Source organism: Chanodichthys erythropterus, chromosome 9, assembly GCF_024489055.1.
Source record: "Chanodichthys erythropterus isolate Z2021 chromosome 9, ASM2448905v1, whole genome shotgun sequence".
In the NCBI taxonomy this organism is placed as follows: Eukaryota; Metazoa; Chordata; class Actinopteri; order Cypriniformes; family Xenocyprididae; genus Chanodichthys; species Chanodichthys erythropterus.
The window spans coordinates 30,246,738-30,268,373 of NC_090229.1; the positions used below are offsets into that span (position 1 = coordinate 30,246,738).

The following is a 21,636-nucleotide window of genomic DNA, read 5'->3' on the forward strand; positions in this document are numbered from 1 at the left end:
ATGTCATCCAAGATGTTCATGTCTTTCTTTCTTCAGTCAAAAAGAAATGAAGGTTTTTGATGAAAACATTCCAGGATTATTCTCCTTATAGTGGCCTCCAGATGGCTGAAGGTCAAAATTACAGTTTCAGTGCAGCTTCACAGGGCTTTAAACGATACCAGACAAGAAATAAGGGTCTTATCTAGAGAAACGATAGGTCATTTTTGAAAAAATAAAACTGTATATGCTTTATATAAACAGATGATCGCCTTGTACGTGCTTCCGCTTTCTGTATTCTTCAAAAAGCTTATGCTGTATGTCCTACGCCTTCCCTATACAACTTATGGAAACGAACGCTGCGCCAGTTTCATTTTTTTTCCGTAAGTAGAATGCTGCACTAAAACTAATTTTGACCTTCAGCCATCTGGAGGCCACTGAAGTCCACTATAAGGAGAATAATCCTGGAATGTTTTCATCAAAAACCTTAATTTCTTTTCGACTGATGAAAGGAAGACATGAACATCTTGGATGACATGGGGGTGAGTAAATTATCAGGAAAATTTTATTTGAAAGTGGACTAATCCTTTAATGTCAATGGCAAATACAAAAGCTTCTAACCTCCAGCTCAAATATGTAGTAACCATTTGAAAACTTATTAATTTGTCAACATAAAAAAATACTAAACACTACCAAATAAATGTTTTGGATTTGTAAGATTTATGCCCTTTTACAAAGTCTTGATTTTGTTTTTGGGGTCTACTAGAACCGATTTTAATGCTTGAATGTTCAAAATACAACTAATTTTTCACACGTTTTACATGGTTGCAGTACCTGTCTTCCAAATAACATTTGTAACATTTGTTGTTGAATAATTATTTCATTTTCCCTGAATAGAAGCATATGTGATGCTAAATAAATAATAAGAAAGACAAGTTATTACTTTTATTATGTTTTGTGTTTATTTTGAAAGATTGCAACGATATCCATCCCATTCTGGTATACTTCAAGTACATAATAAGTGAGCTGATATATTATTGATTCAGCCTTGTCAAGTACTCCTGTCATTGTTTTTCCTTTTAATCTGAAGTAAACAAACTAGAAATATGGCATCCGTGTATGTGTCTCAATTTACTAGAACTTTCATTAAAGGTATAGTTCACCCAAAAATGAAAATGAAAAGTGCATCCTCAAGTTGTTGCAAACCTGTATGAAATTCTTTCTTCAGCTGAACATAAAGGAAGATATTTTTAAGAATGTTTGTAACCAAACAGTTTCTGGTCCCATACTGGAAGTCAGTGGTGCCCCACAATTGTTTGGTCACAGGCATTCTTAAAAATATCTTGTGTTCAGCAGAACAAAGAAACACATAGAGGTTTGGAACAAATTTTGGGTGAGTAAATGAAGACAGAATTTAAATTTTTGGGTGAACTATCCCATTATCACGCTCTGTTTAGTTCCTATCTCTATGAAGGCATGGACGCATTGATAAATATATCGATACTCACAATCTACTTATTTAGTACTGATTGCTTTAAAAATATCAGTATTAAAATTATTTTAATACAAAACATTGGTTTCTCCATCACTCTCAAATGTTTTCAGTACTTTTTCTAATGTTTGCGCCAAAACACCCTTGGTATATTTAGCTGGCTCATGTCACATGCCTATGAGAAGTGAGTGTGCAGTGAAAAAATTATGGCTTGTTTAAGAAGTGTCATGTAGATTTGATTTGAAAGTGTAATGATATTTTTTAATCCTCCAAAATAAAAAAAAATAAAAAATAAAAAATCACATATCCATTTATAAAATAATCTGTATTGGTATCAATGTTGGTATTGTTATAATTGTAACAAAAAGTATCGGTATCGTAAAGAATTAAAAAACTTTGGTATCGCCAATCCCTACTATGAAGCTCCTCCTTCCAAAAAGTTCAATGTGCTATGAGTAGTCAGTGTGTTTTGATTGGTCAACCACTTTGAGCATGTTTTGGAAATGTCATGCCCCTTACCTTAAAGGATTAGTCCACTTTCAAATAAATTTTCCTGATAATTTACTCACCCCCATGTCATCCAAGATGTCTTTCTTCAGTCGAAAAGAAATAAAGGTTTTTAAAGAAAACATTCCAGGATTATTTTCCTTATAGTGGACTTCAATGGCCTCCAGACAGTTTTAACTAAAGGTTAAAATTAGTTTCAGTGCAGCTTCAAAGAGCTTTAAACGGCTTTAAACGATACCAGATGAGGAATAAGGGTCTTATCTAGCGAAACGATCTGTCATTTTCGAAAAAAATTTAAATGTATATGCTTTATATAAACAAATGATCGCCTTTGTAAGTGATTCCACCAAAACTGCATTTCCGTATTCTTCAAAAAGTTTACGCTGTATGTCCTACGCCTTCCCTATTCTACTTACGGAACGAACGCAGTGCCAGTTACATTTTTTCCATAAGTAGAATAGGAAAGGCGTAGGACATACAGAGTAAGCTTTTTGAAGAATAAGGAAAGCGGAAGCACTTAGAAGTCGATCTGGAGGCCATTGAAGTCCACTATAAGGAGAATAATCCTGGAATGTTTTCATCAAAAATCTTCATTTCTTTTCGACTGAATATAGAAAGACATGAACATCTTGGATGACATGGGGGTGAGTAAATTATCAGGAAAATTTTATTTGAAAGTGAACTAATCCTTTAATTGTGTTAGATCCAGGGTAGAAAAAAACAGCGTCTCTTGGACATGGCAACAACACACTACTAATGCAACTCAACCAGGCCTCGCCCCCTTTACTTTGCATATGCCCTGGGTATATAAATGAGAAATATTGTGACGTATACTGTACGTTTCCGGAAGAAAACTCAAGACTATCAAGGCGTTTCAGGGAGTTCAAGAAAAGTGCTTACTTTTAAAGAATAAAGAATAACTCCGTTTGGAATTGATTTATTGCTTTGTAACTTTGCAGACCTGTTTCATGATCAAACAGCAACATTACACATTAAACAAAGCTGAACATGTAAAAAAGCATAATAGGTCCTCTTTAATGTTTTTTTTTTTTTTTTTTGAAAGAAGCCTGAGAGTGTAGCAAAGCACCTGAAAGTTGTGGACCACTGTGATGTGCGTAGGAGGGTTCTTTCCATTTGCGTGGTTCACCACAGTGTCCCTCTTGGGTCCAGGGATACGACATGAAGACAGCACCTGGTAATACTGGTCCATGCACAAAGGCTTGCCACCCAGATATTCCACGGGCAATGTTTCACTATGCCACATTAAATAATGTTGATTAAAACAAACTGATAAGCAATTGGAAAATGTCCAAATTTAAGAAAATAAGAAAATAACTCACCTATCAATCATACTTTTGAAATCCAAAACACCAGCAATGAGTTTAGCAGCAAATCTATAAAAGAGAATGCTTGAACTGCTAAATCTGAACAGAAAACATATTATGACACTTTTTGGCTAAACAAACACACAGATCAAAAAGATTGATTTTATATAATAATTTTTTTCATTCACACTGAAGACAGTCAGCTTTAAAAACATTATTAAGCTGAGCCAAAAAAAGAGCAGACTATAGATATCATGTAGCAGAGGACAACACAGTTATGTAAATATACAAACACCACTGTACAACACATGTAATGTTTATATTTTTATATAACCTGATACTATCCTATGTAGTAAACACGTATCTGCCTTTATTTGAAAATGTCACTATAGGTGTTGATTGCACAGATATAAGGGCAAATCTAAAAGTGAAACACGGCCGAATCTGAAGTGCACATCCCTTTGAAAAAACAGTCCAGGCAGTGCCATGAGAAGCACATATGCCAAAAATAGCCAAGCAAAGCTAGAACGCTGTGTAAAGGTCGATGTGAAACTTAAAACCCCAAATCTGAAGACCTCTCCAAAATCAATTCAATGCTCTCTGCTTTTCAAGAATATTTCCAAATACGTGTAGGCATGCTCTGGGCTGATGACTATCAAGGGGTTTGATCCCATGTTGAAGTCAGAATGTCCTTGTGAAGGTTACTACTGTATTAGCCACTTTAGATTCAAATATCAGCTAATTAATAATAAATATAGGCTACGCTACAGTTCAAAAATTTTGGGTCGGTACAATTTTGAATGACTCTGAAGACGAAGACAAAGTCTCTCACGCTCACCAAGGCTGCTTTTATTTGACAAAAATACAGTAAAAACAGTAATGTTGTGAATTGTTATTCAAATTTAAAATAACTGTTTTCTATTTTAATATATTTTAAAATGTAATTTATTCCTGTGATGGCACAGCTGAAATTTTCAGCAGCCATTACTCCACTCAGAGACCCATGATCATTCAGAAATCATTCTAATATGCTGATTTGTTGCTCAAGAAAATATTTTTTTATTATTATTAATGTTGAAAACTGTTGTGTTGCTTAATATTTATGAGGAAATGGTGATGTAAAATTCTTTACTATCATTTTTTTATACTTTTATCAGTTTAATTCGTCCTTGCTGAATAAAAGTATTAACTTATTTTTTTAAAATCTTACTAACCCCAAACTTTGAATAGTAGTGTATTTAAAATGTTAGAAATAGATAAATATTTCAAACACAGTTTAGTTTTCAACACTTATATTTGCTCAATTGTTTCTTATTGGGCACGTGAATGTAACCGTCGTCACCAACCTCATTTGTCCCTGTCGGTCTTGGAAGTGCATTTTGGGTAAAACGACCCCTGGGCTTGTGTACATCGCAACAGGCATTCGAGAGTCCAGGTAGGCTGACTGCATCCACCAGTCAGAGAGCTGGATCATACAATAACAGGAGGAATAATATGAAAATTTGAAGTATTTAAAAGTTTACTACACATGCAAAATAAAAGTACTGTGTACTTAAAAAGTAAACTTTGTCAGTGGTTATTATACTTTTTTGGCATAGTATCCTGTTTTTACCAAGTTGTCATTCCTAAACCCTGCCTCCACAGACATGCCAACAAACAGAGAGCTGCCTCCACATTTTCTGAATGGCTAACATGCAGTCATTTTTTCTTTTGCTGTTTACAGATTTTTATTAGTGTGTGATTTCTCACCACACTTGTTTCAATAATATCTATCAGGAAGTAAGGATATTTTATGCGTGGTATTAAAATAAAGTATTTTGTAAAATGCTAAAAGTAAATAATCATAACTAGTAAATTGTTTTAAGAGTATGCGATTATACAGTTATAATGATTTATGGCACACCAGCACACCCAGTTTTCGGTTTTGCGTGCCCGGCGCTCGAGGCTCTTCTGCAGTCTCTCTCCCACACCACCAGGCCGGAGGAACTCCTTGATGAGCTTGCGTGTGTGCGCCATCTCCTCTTCGCAGATCAGCGGCTCGAGCGATCCCAGATACCTCGCGCATGTCTGCTGCAGCGGCGGAACGGGCAGCTTTGGCAGACTCTCCTGATGGACCAGCGTCCGGTCAGAAATCTGAACAACCGGCACTGGAGTTGGTAGTCGACAGGGCTTCACCAGGCTCACCCTTGTCTAAAAATATAGATGATTATGAACACTGAATTTTTTTAAAGGACATGCAATATAATAACCCACTCTGTAGAAGTGAGATTAAAAAATGTATACACTTTTTTATTTTTTCACAAAAAATAAATGTAAAGTTTAATAACATTATAGTTTTAACATTATAAAATAATATTTTTTAATAAAAATAGTCAGGCAACCCCAAGTGTTGCTCAAGCACCTGCCCTTTTGGTCTCTGAAAAGATAAGTGAAAAGATAAGTTTTTGCAAAACTTTATGTTTTTATATTATGATATAGTTAAGCAATATCAAACAGTCAAAAGTGCTGTTTTCCCGAATATCAGCACAAATGCAAAAGTCAGATTAATTCTAATACAACAGTTCAAGTTCATATTCATTTAAATTAATTTTAGACACACATTGTCCATTTTGACAGTTTTTTTCCACAAATGGTAACAGTGGTGTTTTGTTCATGAATGAATCAGCCGGTTTGAACGATTCAATGAATGAATGATTTGACTCACTTATTAAGAAATGCTGCCACCTACTTGCAGTTTCAGTTCCATTTAAGTATCATTTATAGAAAAGTTTCTTTTCATTTTTTCATTTCATCTCTAGGCCTATATTCAAAATGTTACATTTTAAACACTAATTTCATAACATCATGCAACTGTAATTGCTGAGTAAATAGATATAAATAATAATAGTATAATAATAAATAGTTTTTTGTCAGTAATCCACCACGCTGATTTTGCTCATACTATTTAGCATAATGCCAACAAATTACATATTTATTTATTTCTTTAAATATAATTTAAAGAAGGTCTACAGTATGTAGTGTAATTGCTATGGAAGGCTAATAATGAGAGGGTGCCCTTTATTTTTCCCTTGAGCAGCTTGCCCAAGTGTCTGCATGGCCATGAAAATAGTAATAAACTATATTATTTTAATATTCTGCAGCTTAGGCGTCATGTGCTCAAACGAGTTATTGTGCAAGGAATTCATTCAGTTTAAGTATCTTATAAATTCACTGTTTTTTTATGTAAAATCTCTCTAAAAGGTTAAATAAAATCCCTTGAAAATTCAAAGGCAAATTCTGTCTCTTAATAAAAATCGCTTTATTCTATCAATGGTATGAAGGGAGTCTTGTGGTATTGAAAACCGCTCTTTCACGACGACCTTTCAGCGCACTGTTTACAAACTTGCAGCCTAACTAACCTTGTTTGAACAGACTATTACATGGTAAATATTGTATGCGTCCCGTTGTCGAAGTACATGCAGTGGCATCCGTGTTTCTTGACAACACAATTGACATTTTTGTTGCTGATGTCCTCTAATTATGCGGGTCATCTCAGCGTGTCATAATTCATTTGTCATGTTTTAGATAGGCTACTCGTAACAACGAAATGACGCACAACAAATGCATACAATGTTTCAGATCAAGAAAATATAAGCGATGGATAAAAACAAACGCGCAGCCCACATGAAAAGCATTGTGGGGCGTTACTGCTACTATTGGTGCATAAAACTTTGGCAGGCGTTCAATTAACTGTTAAAGTCATTGCGTTTGTTGGTTATGATTAACCATCACTTACCGCAGTTCTGGTCAAGACGCAGAGCATGATGTCACGCAAATGATCTTGGAGAATTCAACTGACAGCTGAAGAACAGGACCTCCCCGACATTATGCGCTACAAGGGCGACCAAAACTTTCTTGACAAGTTGCAACACGGGTCGTACACCTTCGCCCTCGCTCGGATAAGATTGACAACTACAGCTACCAGTTTATTTTGCCCCTGAATGACTTGCACATGAGTTTAAAGAAAACTTAAATGGTAGCTATACGGTATTTATATAAAGGTATTTGAAACGATAACGTCTATATATAATTCCTTTATTTATTTATTTATTTATTTATCAGTTAAAATGTAGGGTGTTATTTAAAACCATAGACATATATGGGTAAAACAAATAAACATTGCCATCTGTCGGCCTATTTGGACGTTCACAACGTCATCGCTAAGCGACTGTCCATGCATGCGCTCTAAAATCTTTTTAGACATTCAGCTGGATACATCAAAGAATTCCTGCGATTATTGTTTTTTTAAAGAGTAATATTTTATATATTTGGAGACACTGAGAGGGATGAAAAGTATTTGTACTCTTTATTGGGGTATTTTGGTTTTATAGCCTAATATAAAAACCTCCTACTCCCCTACTTTTTAATTTATTAATTAATCATTTAATGTAGCCTACATTTTGATTGACCAGGAACTAAGGTGTTTGCGTGTGTGGTGCTTGTTTTTAAATATAAAATTATATAAAAAATAAATAAATATAAAAATCGGACATCCCCAATGGCATATTAGCCTATTTATCAAATTGACAGGGAGTGTCAGACTCCTTGTAATATATACTTTTAGTGGACAAATGTGTCCAGTAGGCTTAAATAAAACTTCAGGGGGCTCATGTATAAACCTTTACGTGGATTTTATCCTAAAAGTCTGCGTACGCATAAAGTTTTCAGATTTATAAAAACATGCGTAGCCTACGCGAGAACCTGCGCGAAGCTTAGGCTATAAAACTCACCTAGTCAGCACATATTTACTTTTTATAAAATAAATGAATGAATTATATATAATTAATATATAGTTTATTTCTTATGAATCCCGCTATGTGCGTGGAAAATTGCCTGCGCACATTTCAATGTCTTTTTTGCGCGTAGGCTACACAACGTACATCATGCCCCAGTTCATTGGTTCTGAACCTTCTGTCACGGAAAAATTGCGTAACCGCTCTGACGTCAGCTGTTTATCATGGAGGAATATGCCCGTGAACCCTGGTAAAGTACATCCTGACTTCACTTCTGACGAGTCCGCACTTCAGTTAATGACAGGAAATAGCTGTTATTTGAAGCAGTTTATATTCTCATTTGTTTTGTGTTGCGCATATCGGTTTGTTTCTCAGCTGTCATTATAGAGTAGACTGCTGTAACAGTTCACACACACACTGTTGACACATTACACCGAGTGTTTGATAAACATGTTATCATGTGGGATCTCATCTCAGTACTGAGGAGGCACAATAAACTCGCTGTTTTCCTTCACTGGCAGCTTTAACTCTTTATTAAGTATTAAAAAAGTCCTTGTAAAGCTATACGAAATAGAGCAGACATTAACTCTTTGTTTAGTATTAAGCCGACATTATACAAAAATTATCCATGGAAAGACAAATTAAATGATAGTCAGAAAAATATTTTTTAAATGCATCAGTTTATTGAACTTTTAGATAAATATAAAAGAAAATCTTGCATGTGTGTTTTTATGTTTTGTATCATATTTGATACATGGCTCTCTATAGTATATGTGAGAACATGGAGCTCATAGTCAAGGAGGAAATATTCACCTCAGTTACATTCAGAGGCCCAAACAGAGCACAAATATGCACATTTGGTAATGTAAATCAATGAGATCTTTATAACAATATAACAGACTACTTACATAAATTATCAGTACATATAAATATCAGTTATCACTCTATATCTTAAATGCTTAATTTTTAGTTTTTAATTGTGGTAGGGAAAACATGTAGTGCAATTCAAAGCAATGATGTTTGAGAGCCTGTTGTATCATATTTGATAGACACATTATGATTTTTGTATGGATGGGTAATCAAATAAACCTAAGTTGCTTCAGGCCAGCAAATGTTGATCTTGAAATATCAATAACAATATAAAGGTTATTCTTATGTTTACCTTCTAAAAATCTGTAGAGATTTTACAGCAAAAAGACCTGAAGGGGGACATTTTTCGAGTAATATAAAAGGGCCTTTACTTGCAAAAAAAGAGAAAAAAGTATTGACTATCAGTTAGACAGCAGAAGGCATGTAGAAGATTCTGTACAACAGGTTTTTCAGCTTTGATCACTTATTATTTATTTATTTTTTTAGTCCATGGAGGATAGTTGATGACTGTGGAGGTGCATTTACCATGGGGGCCATTGGAGGGGGGGTGTTCCAGTCTGTTAAAGGCTTTCGGAACGCACCTGTGGTATGCTTTACTGACACCAACAAAACAACTGAGCTCAGTAATCACAATCACTAATACACAATACATTTACTAATAATAAACTCCCTCTGTGACTATAGGGTGTACGACACAGGCTAAGAGGGAGCGCAAATGCTGTGAGAGTAAGAGCACCACAAATTGGAGGTGATGTTGCAGAATCTTTTTTTTGTGTTATTGTTTCTTGGTCTGATTTGTGTGGTGTAAAACTATTGTGTATGACTAGTTTCAGCATTTTTTATATCAGTGAGTCACTATACATTGTGTCATGGGTTCTGTTTTTCTCTTGCAGGTAGTTTTGCTGTGTGGGGTGGACTCTTTTCCACCATAGACTGTGGTCTTGTGCGTTTACGGGGTAAGGAAGACCCTTGGAACTCCATCACCAGTGGAGCCATGACTGGAGCTATACTGGCTGCACGCAGTAAGTTTAGTATGGTGGTCATTATTCTATTACCAGTATTCTTCCATAATATTGGACATTAAAGTTGCGGTGTTTTTTTAGCGAGCAAAATCTAGTCAGTTCAGTTGGAATCCACACAAATGGGAATTTCGCGTGTGGGTGAAATATTTTGCATCATGTTCAACTTAATTTTGCCACGTTGACCAACAGAAAGCTGCATGGTTTAAAAGTGACTTCTGTGTGAGCATTGCTTCATACGGAGTGTGCGTAATTATTATGCAAGTTGATTTTCTGATCATATTTTTTTCCAAGCACACTTTACCAATTCCAAACCACACCAATCTTAATAACAACTGTCAATTTTGTATTTAATCATTCATTAGTGATATATAGTTGTTCATGAAGGCTGGAAGTGAAAAACGCCTTATATTCATGTGTGAATAATTATTATCAGGTTTTCTTTTACAGATAAAATGAGCCAAAAAAGAGATTTATCTCAGACTGAAAAGTCAAAAATGATCAAATGCCCATGAAAAGGATGCAATTCTAGAAATTGCAAAGTTAAAGCACGGCCATTGGACAGCAAAATTCTCATTGGATCAGCAGGGTCAGACAAAAACAGGTGGAGAAGAAAAGACAAAAAAAATGTTAACTGCAAAAGAATTAAGGTGAAGAATTAAGTGTGAAACCATCAGGGACCCTTTAGTCTCCAGCGCCACCATTTTCTAGAACTGCAACCTACCTGGAGTCTCCAGAAGTGCAAGGTGTCAGGATCTCAGAGACTTAGGTTAGGTAAAGAATCTTAAAAAATGACTCCCACCAGGATTCTTTACCTAACCTAAGGAAAATGGTGGCACTGGAGACTAATGGGCTCCTGATAGTTTCACACTTAATTCTTCACCTTAATTCTTAATTATTTTGCAGGTAACATGTGTCTTTTCTTTTCCACCTTTGTTTTGCTACACTAATAATGGGCAATGGACCTTTTTTCCTCAGAAAATTTAGCAGACATTGTATTGTGACCGCACAATACAATTATAATGTGCCCACTGGAATACACTACATGACTTTTAAAATCAGAATTGAAAACATTAGGCATCATTTATTTGTCAAATGGTTACAAAGGAAAACCTGGCAATCACACACTACAAGACTTTCAAGTCATTTTGTAAACAACAAACTCGCACAGAAACATGCTAGGTCATGCATGACAACTAAAAAAACAATATGTGTTTTAAAATTGGCTCAAAATATCAAATATGTTTGATATCCTCAGACTGACTCAGAGTCTGAAGCTAAAAAATCTGTGCCAATCAAGCACTGCACGATTTGGCATGGCTCTGACTTCAGGCAACTAGTGTTGACTTGTCCATACAGCAAATCGGACCAAAAATCTGGGCAAAAGTTGTGTAATGTATTCCAGTCTTTGACATTTGAGGTATAAAGACCCACTGGAAAAAATCTTCTGATGATCTGGACTGTTCTATAATAGCATACAATCTGCATAAATCTTTAGTCTTGCAATTACCTCTGGATCATGAGTTTGCAAATAAAAAATGTGTTTGCAATGTTTGTATTTCAGGTGGTCCCCTAGCCATGGTGGGCTCTGCAATGATGGGGGGAATTCTGCTTGCACTAATCGAAGGCTTTGGGATACTTCTTACTAGATACACAGCACAGCAGTTTCAGAATCGTGAGTTACATGTGTCTGAATACACTCTTAAAATTAAAGGCTCCTTATTGGCATTGATGGCTCCATGAAGAACCTTTAACATCCATGGAACATTTCCATTGTACAAAAGGTTCTTTACAGTGAAAAAAGGATCTTCAGATTATTAAAATATCCTTCTCACTCTTTTAAGAACTGTTAAACTGCCCCTATTATGCATTTTCGAATATTACCTTTCATACAGTGTGTAATATAGCTGTCTGTGAATGTAAACGGACTGCAGAGTTTTGAGGATCAAAGTGCATGACAAATAAAGTTATCTCCTAAAAGAAAGAATTGATTCTGTACTGCTGAAATGAGTTGTCAGCATACCTACATAACAATATAACAAATTTTCCAGCCTATGGTCTTCATTGGCTGCCCATGAACAACATCTATTTTGACTCACCCTCACACACTGTAGTTGTAGCTGAGGCCTGGAAGAGTTTGGTTTCTGTTGTCAAAATGTTGAGATGACACTGTTTTCAGCACTGTGAATCTACATTGCATGCATTTTAAGAGGATTAGGACTCACGCTGGAATTAATACTGAAAAACCAACGCCATTGTTACTGTTTGAGCTGTTACTGTCTAGAGCTAAAATTCAGATATGGTAGGCGTTTCCGACACAATCTTACCAATTGGAGCAGAGTAGGCTGGCAAAAAAGAAGAGAGACTAAATCTTGAAATGAACTGATTTCAGACTATTTGAGAAATTAGGTAATGTGCAATGTCCCTATATTGCCAAAAGTATTGGGACACCCCTCCAAATCATTGAATTCAGGTGTTCCAATCACTTCCATGGCCACAGGTGTATAAAATCCAGCACCTAGGAATGCAGACTGCTTCTACAAACATTTGTGAAAGAATGGGTCGCTCTCAGGAGCTCAGTGAATTCAAGCGTGGTACCATAATAGGTTGCCACCTGTGCAATAAGTCCATTCATGAAATTTCCTCAATACTAAATATTCCACGGTCAACTGTTAGTGGTATCATAACAAAGTGGAAGCAATTGGGAACAACAGCAACTCAGCCACGAAGTGGTAGGCCACGTAAAATCACAGAGAGGGGCAGCGCATGCTAAGGCGCACAGTGCGCAGAAGTCACCAACTTTATACAGAGTCAATAGCTACAGACCTCCAAACTTTGTGTAGCCTTCAGATTAGCTCAAGAACAGTGCGTAGAGAGCTTCATGGAATGGGTTTCCATGGCCGAGCAGCTGCATCCAAGCCTTACATCACCAAGCGCAATGCAAAGCGTCGGAGGCAGTGGTGTAAATCATGCCTCCACTGGACTCTAGAGCAGTATTCTCTGGAGTGATGAATCACGCTTCTCTGTCTGGCAATTATATGGTCGAGTCTGGGTTTGGCAGTTGCACTGCATTGTGCCAAGTGTTTAGTTTGGTGGAGGGGGATTATGGTGTGGGGTTGTTTTTCAGGGGTTGGGCTTGGCCCCTTAGTTCCAGTGAAAGGAACTCTTAATGCTTCAGCATACCAAGACATTTTGGACAATTTCATGCTCCCAAATTTGACTGCGAACCAGTGCACAAAGGAAGGTCCATAAAGACATGGAGGAGCGAGTTTGGTGTGGAGAAATTTGACTGGCCTGCACAGAGTCTTGACCTCAACCCGATAGAACACCTTTGGGATGAATTAGAGCAGAGACTGAGAGCCAGGCCTTCTCGCCAACATCACTGCCTGACCTCACAAATGCGCTTCTAGAAGAATGGTCAAAAATTCCCATAAACACACTCCCAACCTTGTGGAAAGCCTTCCCAGAAGAGTCGAAGCTGTAATAGCTGGAAAGGGTGGGCCAACTCCAAATTAAACCCTATGGATTAAGAATGGGATGTCATTAAAGTTCATGTGCACACAAAGGCAGCCAGGCGTCCCAAAACTTTTGGCAATATAGTGTATATTATGAGAAAATAAAGTTTTTGGATGCATGTAAACCTATTGTATAGGAGACCTTCAAAACAAAATTAGGAAACTTTAAAATAGCATAATAGGGGCACTTTAAAAGAAACGTTCTTTGGGCAACCCAAAATGGTTCTTCTATTGCATCGCTTTAAAATTCATTAGGTTTTAAACAACAAAGATATTTTTATTTATGGACAAACTATTCCTTCAAAACTGAGCCCTGCGCTGGAAGATAAAATAGATATTGTGGCCATTAATTATGAATTTGTTCTGAAAAATTTGTTGCCATGTTTTATTAATTTGTGTAAATCATGGCAAGATAGTACAAATTCATGACAATTTAACAATTTAACTAAATCAAAACGGGGAACAAATTAGTACAACGTGGCCACAATTTATCTAAATGAGAGAACAATTTATAAATTTTTGGGAATTAATTCATGGCCACAGTGTTTTTTACCTGCATGTCAGGTGTGGTGCTACATACTTTAAAACACTGTTGTTTAACATTTGTATTAAAGAGAATTTTATTACCTTTAGTTTTATTTTGCACATAGTTTTGTTAAAGCTGCTTCAGAGGTGTTCACTATCTGCTTCTTCTCTTCATCTATAGCCAGTCCTTTTGTGGAGGATCCGAGTCAGCTTCCCCCGAAAGAAGGCCAAGAGACACGTGGTTATGGACAGTATCAGTAAAACCACTGTGTTACAGTGGAGACTGTAATATTATAGACTGTGAAAAAAAGAGGATTGTTAGAAGTTTAGGACCCTCTTCATAGTTTACAGTACCCTCCAGAGACAGGGGATACTCCTGAACCTTTTATCCTCTATGGAGTGGTGCAGGGTATTTTTGTAGGCCAAACCTGGAAACAAGTTAGCATTTTAGCACTTCTGGTTCCATCGTCCTAAAGTCAATGAGTTTTTTTAATGGGTTTTTGGTTAAATGCTTGAAATAAGGTCTGTGGTGAACACAAACTCAAGATATTTTCCAATTTTATTCTACAATATAAAATATATCAGTAATGTATTTTTTTTTTTTTTTTTTTTACTTTTATTTGTTTAGTAAGTGGCTAAATGGAACTATAGAGGTTTTGGGGACATTTAACATCATCAGCCAAACAGGTTATCTCATCTACGCATTAGTCTGCTTCCACAGCCATGTTATGTTTATAATCGTCAGGGTTGCCAGGTTTTCACAAGAAAACCCACCCAATTGCTACTCACAACTAGCCCAAAACTAGCCCAATTACTTTTCAGGGGTGGTCCCACGGTAAAAATCGCATTCTGAGGGGTAAAATCCAAACGTATCAGATGCATAAGCTTTTGTTAGTCACAGACCTTGTTTTCTGCAATAATACAAAAGCCAAAGGAAAAATACTTTTGAGGATAATGCCAACTTCCGGGATGGCCTACAAAAATATGTCAACCCTGCACCACTCTATTAGATGGCCACTCAGGGGAAAGCAGTAAGTAATTTGTATTGTGTATGAATTGTAATATACACTTGTATTTTCTCCTGTTGCAAAGGGAAAATGTCACCCAAAGATTTGTCAAGTTTATACAGGCTTGTTTGAACACAAATATACTGTGTGCTAGAAAAAGACTCTCCATTACATCACTTTTCATTTAGCCGGACTAACTAGATCAGTTTTTTAGATATTCAGGGTATGTAATTAATTGCAATGTTGCAAGAAGACTTGAATAATGATTCCTATGAAAGTTAATTTTGAAATCATTTATATTTTGACTTTAATATCACTGATGCAGTGTTATGCAAACAAGGCTATGCAAAGTTGCAGTACATTTTTATATTACATTTATCTTAATCTAATACATGATCTGGACTCTTGATATACAAACAGTCTCTTTAGATTTTGCTTTAGATCTTCTGAAGTTATTAAAATTGAGATCTTTCAGAGATTTTGAATATTTTCCATTCCAATTCCATTTCTTTACTGATAAACTGAAATGAATTAATCTACAATACATAATGTGCTGTCAAAAGAGACACTGTTGTTGAAGTTGATATTCAACTTTAATGTTCCTCTACCAAATTAAATTTATGTCATTCAATTTCTCCAGTTTGGTACCAGTAATTTTCCTACTCTCTATAACAATCTTTGTGTAATATCTTGTAGGGTTTTTTTGTTTGTTTGTTTGTTTGTTTGTCTTTTGATGGATTATTTATTTTTTGGAGCACAAGAGAATATGTATGTATAAGTAACCTGTCTCAATAAAGTATTTTATGGTTGATGCATAGGCCTGTATTGTTTAGAGATGTTATTTTTATTAGGTGTTAGTAATGGTGATGGAACCCTGTTGTATTTCTACTATTTTGCCAATTATATTTTTTCTGCCCTAAAAGTGTCTGAACTTCAGAAACCATAATTCGCAGAAACTTTAAACATGGTAGAATGGCTCTAAATCCCCGCACCCCCACACACATTTGTCAGACACTTGGTGGCGCTATAATAATGTGCAGTTTAGTTCACAACTGTGGACTTTCAAGGGCTAGAATCAATTCCATTTTCCTCTGAATTCTTGAGTCAAGCCCTACAAGAATTGATACATCTGACTTTGATTTTGTTCAGTTTTTCCACCTTTTGGAATTTTCTGAAAAAACATTTTTTTCTAACTCCTGGTTCAAAATTCCAGGCACTTGGTTTGATTCCCACGAAAATTGGCACACACCATTCTAACGTCCTCATGACAAAAAGTTTAAGCACTGCAAAGATATAAGCCAATTAAAGTGACGTGGCTGAGTATGTGTCCCATTTGTGCTCTGAATTTCACCCATCCAAGAGCACACACGTGGAGCAGTGGGCAGCCTGCAGCACCCAGGGAGCAATTGGGGGTTAGGTGTCTTGCTCAAGAGCACCTCAGTTGTGGGTAATGACAGTGGAAGAGAGTGCTGTTCATTCACCCCCTCACATAAATTCCCTGCCAGTACTGAGACTTGAACCCACAACTTTCAGGTTACAAGTCCAACTCGCTAACCATTAGGCCACAACTGGCCACCTTAAAATGATCTTGCATCACCCATTTTGACTAATAGAATGCTGCAGTGATGATTATTTTGTAGGCAAACCCGGAAGTAAGCATAACCCAGGTTTCCTCTACAAAATCCCAATTGGATTTTTCTATTGGCTTTTAAATGTTTGTGGAAATAAGGTCTGTGACCAACAAAAGTTTATGATTCTTACATGTTTTTCATCATGATAATCTTCACAAATTAACAGAATTTTTTAAGACTGAATAAGCCTAGATAAATAAGCCAGAAGGAAAAAGCTAAGAGTAGATGACGTTTAATGTCACTGACAACCTCTGTAGTCCCATTTAGCCTCTTGTTAGCAACAAGTAAGCTTTAAAAATCACAAGGCGGTATGTATTATATAGAGCTTTTGTTAACCACAAACCTTATTTCAGGCATTTAACAAAACAAACAAATAATAAAAAAAAAAAACTTCAGGACAATGGAAGCGGAAGTGCTAAAATGCTAACTCGTTTCTGGATTTTGGCACAAAAATATGTAATCCCTGCAGCACTCTATTGACATATATTTGCTCAACACAATGTACAAAGTGAACAGGACATTCTGCACATGGGTGCACTCAAATTTGCATTAAAATCTGCAACAAGGGTGCATTACAACTAAACAACCGTTTGATCAAGGAAAATTAAATTTCATGTGTATCTTCTTCAGGACAAGTGCTAACAAAACCATGAAAAATCAATCCTACAAATGAAAAAAGGCCACCATCAGCCAAACATCAGCAGCTAATAACATCTGAATGGCCTAAAATGGAAATATTCGTAAACCATGTGAAAACAAGTGGCGCTATAATTAGCAACTTTACTTTTTTGTTAACAGCTTCGCAACTGTACATGATAGTATTAAAATTATTGTTTCTTCTGAAACTTTGCTTTAAGGGTTAAAGGGATAGTTCACCCAAAAATGAAAATGTTGTCATAATTTACTCGCCCTCATTTTCTTCTGCTGAACACAAAATTTTTTAATAATGTTGGTAACCACCAGACAGTTGACCATTGATTTCCATAGTATTTTTTTCCTATGGAAGTCAATGGCTACCATGAACTGTAGCAACATTCTTCAAAATATCTTCTTTTGTGCTCAGCAGAAGAAAGAAACACATACAGGTTCGGAACAACATGAAGGAGAGTAAATGATGAAAAAAAAAAAAAAAAAAATTTGGGTGAACTATCTCTTTAACAAGTGTATATGCTATCTCATATATATGTTTATGTCAGATCTTCACCAAACTTTGCACAGCTTTAGACCATGGTGACAAAAGTGATTAAAAGAATTCTGATCCGTTAAATCATTTAGTGGTTACGATCTGACATATTTGTTGGCTGTGATATATATCACACCAATACACAGTTATAAAAGTTAGAAGACCACATATAGCCTATTTAGTAGAAAAATAAATAAAAAGTTCCTTACGATAAATATTTCTGGACTGCAAATGATACTCACTCGTTTGACATATGACATTCTATGACATGCAATTCATCTTAATTGTTTAACATGAGTCCGCACCGCATATCTTATGAGCAAATATATTTAATTAATTATTCATTTGTTGTTGTTTTTTTCAGCGTTTTTATTTTAGTTTGTTTGTGTTTGTATTTGATAGCTTTTTTGCGCTGCTAGAATTTTCAGTCCCGTGGGTTTGCAATGCATGCTGGTAAATGTAGTCACCGAAAGCGTCAAAAATGGTGGATGTTCAGCCTCCGCCTTTCAGAACTCTGGACGATTTTCTGCTGGGTTCGGCCCGATTCTCAGTGCCAGATGTTCGTAACTTGGATCGGTGGAATAACCGAATCATTAACAACCTGCTGTATTACCAGTCAAACTATTTTGCCTTCGCCGTGGCATTTTTGGTTGTAGTCGGGTAAGGAAACACCAGTGACGTGTACGTTCATTCAGACCTATTCACTGTTCTTTTAAAATCCTTTTCCAGGTAACCACATTTGTGTTCTGTTCTGTATTGAATGCGTTTTTTTTTTTTAAATGCTCACAATTAATTAATTTGTAGCGTTGACCTAAATTAGGCCATTGTTGCGTTACAAACATTCACTTCTCTGTTTGGAGTGAAAACGATACTGTGTTTCATGGGCTTTGTTTATTGTTGTTTTGTTGGTATCACCAAGACAGTTACAAAGCAGTGTGTTACAAATCAGAAGTTTTTTTTTTTTCTTTTTTCAAACAGTTCTCATGTAGCCTACTCATCCCAGGTACAATTATCCTTTTACATTCAGTCGCCCATTATTTCATCACTTTCTTCACATCACCAACATTTCCCTTTTAGTTTAACTTAATGTACTAATACTGACATATAATAATAATAAAAAAAAACTATATAGACAGGTCTATTAAATTTTTGTTTACAAAATTACAAAATGTCTAACTAAAATTGATTTATTTTAGAACGAATATAGCTTGGTGGAAGAATAACCGTTTTATAAAAGCAATAATCCCTGTGAAGCCATAATTTACAGTGAATTTAGAAAGGCTAAGGGGGTTTTAGGCACTGATGCTTCAAACTGTAAACCACTGTTTCACAAGGCTGTTGCTTTAAAGGAGACCTATTAGGCAAAACTCATAATTATACTACAATAACAGTTTCTTTTGTAATTGTGCCATAGGTATTTCCAACCACTCCAGCTGATCCTTGGGGCAACAGTTGTGATCCTTCTGTTTTTGGGGTTTGTCTGGGCAGCTGAAAATAAGGCGGTAATTCGACGATTCCGGAGGAATCATCCATCTCTCTCCGTATCTGCAATTTTGGGCTCCAGCTACCTTCTTCTGTCCGTTTTAGGAGGGGTAGCTGTTTTCCTCTTTGGCATTGCCTTCCCCATATTAAGTTAGTATTCTTTGTTGTCTAAGTCTTTTTTTCCTAACACTAAAAAGTACTAAGTATCTCATTAGATAATTGAAATATTTTCAGTTATTTTTGTTCTGTTAATACTTTGTATGAACCTATGATTAATTGATAGCTTGAGCAATGTGTATTGAAAGGCTTACATGTATTATTTTGCTGTGTCACACTTTTATAGTCCTTTCTGATACTTTCTCCTCACAGTGATCCTAATCCATGCTTCAGTAAGACTCAGAAGCCTTAAGAATAAACTAGAGAATAAGTTGGAAAGTATAGGATTGAAGAGGACTCCCATGGGCCTGATACTGGAAGCGCTGGGACAGGAACAAGAGGCTGGATCATAGCTGTGCTGACTATTACCTAACAGTGCTATCGCTCACCCCTTCTTTCCTACGAGCTTCTTACATGTCCTTAAAATGTATATGAAAACAGATATTGGCAAAACATGTTTGGCATATTGTTAAAGTCTCTCAGATATGCAAGAGGGGTCCAATGGACAGGATTAGGTTTTATGATGCAGTTTATGGAAAATAGCAAAAAGTATGATTACAGGATCAGGTGTTAATAACTACATTAGGTGTCCAAATTAAAAACAAAAAACAGCAATATAATGCCTTGTAAATAGGTTGTAGGCTGAGTTATTAAACTCACATTTACTATTTCAGTAACAGTCTGTTATTGCTTAATTCTATGGATTTAATTGTGCCTACACATGTATTCTGTCCCTAAATATGTTTGATTATGTGAATTGTGATGAAGGATATTTAAAGAGATTGTCTTTCATGCCAGTGCATTACACGACCAAATATTATTTTTACAGTTTGTTTTGAGTTGTATTGTATTTTGTTTTAAACAAAATAGTGCCATATGTGGCCTGCCATGAGTTGTGTTTGTAGTCTTATAAAGTGCCAAGGGTAAATGCTTCCCTATTCTAGCAACCCAAATTTGTGACCAAGAATATTCATTCTTTATGTTTCCATTTATGTCAATTTTGCATCGCAAACTGACATTGTTGGTGAAAAAAATTTAAAGGAGAGATACAAACTGTAGTCAGACATAAATTATCTAATAAACAGGGATGAATCTTAATACAGATTTGGTTGACTAAATGTTCTGAGAAATGTAACACTACAGATATTTAATCTTTCTTTTAGTTATTTAATATGTGTAAGAACAAAAACATGAAGTCATTTGTATTTTCTGCATATTTAATGTTTACAACATCAGTTGCCTTGTATTTTCAGGAAATGCTCATCCATCGCAGTGCATAAATAAACTTTCATATATCTGCAGCTTTTGTCTTTTTGTTTGACACCGCTTAGGGGCTCTGTGGCCGTTAACATGAATGTATAGATATGTGAATCGTAAGGTAGCCACTGATTCGAAACAAAAGATTCATAAAGCTTCATGAAGCAGTGTTTTGAAATCACCCATCGCTAGATATTGTTGAATAAAGTTATTAGGGCCCGAGCACCGATGGTGTGAGGACCCTATTGGAATTGCTCAGCCAATTATTCTTCTTCTCCAAAATGAATCACATTTTTGAGGGCCTAAACATTCTCAAAAACTCATGAAACTTTGCACACGCGTCAGAAGTGGTGAAAATTTACATCTGATATTGGTTTCAGAATTAGGTGTGGCAAAATGGCTCGATAGCGCCACCTACAAAAATTCAATTAAGCGCTCTTCGTGCTACGTTTCACGTACAGTTATGAAATTCGGTAGACAGATGTAACAGCCCAATACCTACAAAAAAGCCCCTGGGTGCAAAGTTTGTAAACCCAACAGGAAGTGAGATATTTTGAATTTTCTCTACAAAATTTTGGCAGTTTTTGCCATTTCCACATGTTGTACTTTAACTCCTCCTCCTAGAGCTTTAATCTGATCAACATCATATTTGGTCAGTCTAATCTAAAGGCCTTTGAGACGTTAAATTGCGAAGATCTAGAGTTTTCACTGAAGGGCGTGTCCGTGGCGGCCTGACAAAGTTTGATGTTTCGCCATGAAACAGGAAGTTGTTGTAACTCGGGCATACAATGTCTGATCTGCCCCAAACTTCACATGTTTTATTAGAGTCCTGGCCTGAAGACATCTATATGGCAATTTTCAGTTACAGTCATAGCGCCACCTGGAGGCAACAGGAAATGACATGTTTTACACTGTGATT

At 36.0% G+C, this 21,636-nt stretch overlaps 3 protein-coding genes across 7 annotated transcripts in view; 2 read left to right on the plus strand and 1 right to left on the minus strand.

Annotated features, from left to right (window-relative positions):
• Window positions 1-7,254, minus strand: part of zgc:154046 (Carnitine O-acetyltransferase-like) — a 28,521-nt gene extending 21,267 nt beyond the window's left edge. For 2 of the 3 annotated variants that reach the window (XM_067395290.1, XM_067395292.1), the window contains exons 1-5: window positions 7,076-7,254; window positions 5,212-5,490; window positions 4,647-4,765; window positions 3,316-3,369; window positions 3,063-3,228 (exon numbers count right to left, since the gene is read on the minus strand). In XM_067395290.1, the coding sequence (XP_067251391.1) occupies window positions 3,063-3,228; window positions 3,316-3,369; window positions 4,647-4,765; window positions 5,212-5,490; window positions 7,076-7,102 (645 nt within the window). In that variant the 5' untranslated portion in view covers window positions 7,103-7,254. Of the gene's footprint in view, window positions 1-3,062; window positions 3,229-3,315; window positions 3,370-4,646; window positions 4,766-5,203; window positions 5,491-7,075 lie in introns of all 3 variants that reach the window. The other variant, XM_067395291.1, reaches the window with a different exon arrangement.
• timm17b (translocase of inner mitochondrial membrane 17 homolog B (yeast)) lies at window positions 7,202-15,838 on the plus strand. Of its 3 annotated transcripts, XM_067395293.1 has the most exons (7): window positions 7,244-7,340; window positions 8,206-8,322; window positions 9,429-9,528; window positions 9,627-9,690; window positions 9,836-9,964; window positions 11,526-11,636; window positions 14,183-15,838. In XM_067395293.1, the coding sequence occupies exons 2-7, from the start codon at window positions 8,297-8,299 to the stop codon at window positions 14,260-14,262; spliced, it is 510 nt and encodes a 169-aa protein (XP_067251394.1). In that variant the 5' UTR covers window positions 7,244-7,340; window positions 8,206-8,296; the 3' UTR covers window positions 14,263-15,838. The 3 variants fall into 3 exon arrangements, with proteins under 3 accessions (XP_067251395.1, XP_067251397.1, XP_067251394.1); XM_067395294.1 differs by lacking the exon at window positions 8,206-8,322 and having other exon boundaries at window positions 7,202-7,340; XM_067395296.1 differs by lacking the exon at window positions 8,206-8,322 and having other exon boundaries at window positions 7,240-7,315.
• Window positions 15,839-18,294: 2,456 nt separating this feature from the next.
• Window positions 18,295-20,755, plus strand: praf2 (PRA1 domain family, member 2). The gene is made up of 3 exons (XM_067393982.1): window positions 18,295-18,482; window positions 19,237-19,454; window positions 19,674-20,755. Exons 1-3 carry the CDS (start codon window positions 18,304-18,306, stop codon window positions 19,811-19,813), a joined length of 537 nt encoding a protein of 178 aa, XP_067250083.1. The 5' UTR covers window positions 18,295-18,303; the 3' UTR covers window positions 19,814-20,755.
• Window positions 20,756-21,636: the final 881 nt, after the last annotated feature.

What these genes read in the sequence shown, in the direction of transcription:
- timm17b (XM_067395293.1), top strand. Translation starts at nt 8,297, where the DNA reads ATGGAGGAATATGCCCGTGAACCCTG. An exon ending in GAATATGCCCGTGAACCCTG is followed by an intron (nt 8,323 to 9,428) that starts GTAAAGTACATC and finishes TTATTTTTTTAG; the next exon opens with TCCATGGAGGATAGTTGATG. An exon ending in GCTTTCGGAACGCACCTGTG is followed by an intron (nt 9,529 to 9,626) that starts GTATGCTTTACT and finishes CTGTGACTATAG; the next exon opens with GGTGTACGACACAGGCTAAG.
- praf2 (XM_067393982.1), top strand. Translation starts at nt 18,304, where the DNA reads ATGGTGGATGTTCAGCCTCCGCCTTTCAGAACTCTGGACGATTTTCTG. An exon ending in GCATTTTTGGTTGTAGTCGG is followed by an intron (nt 18,483 to 19,236) that starts GTAAGGAAACAC and finishes ATTGTGCCATAG; the next exon opens with GTATTTCCAACCACTCCAGC. An exon ending in CATTGCCTTCCCCATATTAA is followed by an intron (nt 19,455 to 19,673) that starts GTTAGTATTCTT and finishes TTCTCCTCACAG; the next exon opens with TGATCCTAATCCATGCTTCA.